At 55.3% G+C, this 1,767-nt stretch overlaps 1 protein-coding gene across 1 annotated transcript; it reads left to right on the top strand.

Annotated features, from left to right (window-relative positions):
* The first annotated feature begins 443 nt into the window (after positions 1 to 443).
* LOC125536022 (transcription factor SOX-11-like) lies at positions 444 to 1,298 on the top strand. Its single transcript, XM_048699101.1, has one exon. It carries the CDS (start codon positions 517 to 519, stop codon positions 769 to 771), a length of 255 nt encoding a protein of 84 aa, XP_048555058.1. The 5' UTR covers positions 444 to 516; the 3' UTR covers positions 772 to 1,298.
* Positions 1,299 to 1,767: the final 469 nt, after the last annotated feature.

Below are 1,767 nucleotides of genomic sequence, written 5' to 3'. Positions count from 1 at the left end.
GGAGATGCGGATCGATCCCGCAGATCCAATCTGCTTCTTCCCATCAATTCCCTGCATCACTCCTAAAACATCAGTGTGTGACGACTTGACGAGCGACAACGCGATACGTCTTCAGGTTCCTTCGAGAAACCTTGCACTACTGACTTGCCATCCAAGCCTAGCCAGCCGACCCCGCTGCCACTAGCAGCAGCAGCCAACGTGGAAAGTACAAGGCGGGCCCACATCCGACCGTCCAAAATTTAGATATGCACGCATTCGCCGTGCCGAGTCACTGGCTACCCCACCCGTCACTGAGACGTGCAAGCTCCTGCCTGGTTGAACCCGAGCCCGATACGCTTTTGGGGCCCACGCCGGAGCGCGCTTTTGGGGCCACCTCTGACCTTTTCCGGCCATCGCTGCGCTCTGCTCTCTCCCGGCTACGCCTATATAATCCCCCTCGCAGACAGAACCTGGAGTATATCCAGCCTCGACGGCGAAACAATCCACCAACCTCTCGTCCTCTCCCCCGCCGGAAGAATGGCCACCAAGGGCTACCAGGCTCCAGCTCCGGCGATGCCCGCGGCGGGAGGGGGCGCCGGTTCCGGCGGTGGCGGCGGCGACGGCAACAGGGCGCCGAAGGGGAGCAAGCCGCGGCGTGGACAGGTCAAGGAAAAGATCATCAAGGACGTGGTCGCCGCGGTCGCCAACATGGCCGCGGGTCTCGTCCGCGCCGACAAGAACGGCGCCGGCACCGGCGGTCTCCCGGCCGCCGGCGACGCCGGTGCCAAGTGAACAGCCCCTGTGTTCACGCCCGTCCTCTGCTGCTACTCCGTGCTCATTTTTTGTGCGCGCAGCAGATGCCGGAGCAAAATACTACTACTAGTATTGTTAAATTTCCGTCGCGTCGGCGTCAGCGTCAGCGTCAGTGGTGGGCGGATTCAGTTGCCTTATTTGAGGTAGCAACTGGTCTCTTCATCCGGTCTCGTTGATCGTCTTGCTGCTGCTGGTTGGTGGTGAAGCCTCAGCTGCTAGCATCTCGGGAGGTTGCGAAGGTTTTTTAGTGCCAACCTCCTCATATGTTTGCCGCTGCGTCTTCATCTCCTCCTCGAGCAGGCCTGGTCGATCGTAGGTTCTGTCTTCAGGTTGTGTGCTGCTGCTTGCCTGGGTTTGATTGTGTGCTTGTGTGCGGTACTGTAAAAAGGAGGGACGGATCAGCGTGTATTATGGTCCGATCCGTCCTTCCTTGCTTGTGTGTGTGTGTGCTCGTAGTATTGTGGTTCCGTTATTTATCAAATCATCAATACTATATATACTAAGCATTTCGTGTTGTGTACTAACATTTCCGCTTGACCTTGTGCATGATGAGTGCAAAAGTTACTCCCTTTCAACATCATGTGTGCTGCAAGGAAAAAAAACATTTTTTTTCTGCGCTGTTTGAGGGGCAACGCAATCGTGGTAATATTCCCAATGGGGAAGAAAAAAGAAAAAGAAGATGGTGATATCTGATGACGCAAAACTCAGCTCATGACTAGTCCAAGGCAAGTCACCGTCCCCGATCAACTTGCTGCCGATGCCAAACGCCTGGTTTGACAACCTCGTGCAAACGCCCTAAACAAACAGCTTCGCTAAACAAATCAGGGCGCGAACTCGCGACATGACACGCAAACAAGGGCCCATTAGCAGCAGCTTCAGCGTTTGATTATTTTTCTGACTTTCTTGCTCCCCTGAAAGCAACCACTACTACGCGGTATCGCTCTGCTCAAGTGGCCAGCGACTGAAAAAGCCGGC

The sequence above is a fragment of the Triticum urartu genome, chromosome 1 (assembly GCF_003073215.2).
Source record: "Triticum urartu cultivar G1812 chromosome 1, Tu2.1, whole genome shotgun sequence".
Taxonomy (NCBI): Eukaryota; Viridiplantae; Streptophyta; class Magnoliopsida; order Poales; family Poaceae; genus Triticum; species Triticum urartu.
The sequence above is the reverse complement of the archived record's forward strand: the minus strand, read 5'-3'. Positions and strand labels throughout refer to the sequence as shown.

Bases quoted from the DNA above. Each gene is read 5' to 3' on its own strand.
- LOC125536022 (XM_048699101.1), top strand. From the start codon at position 517: ATGGCCACCAAGGGCTACCAGGCTCCAGCTCCGGCGATGCCCGCGGCG.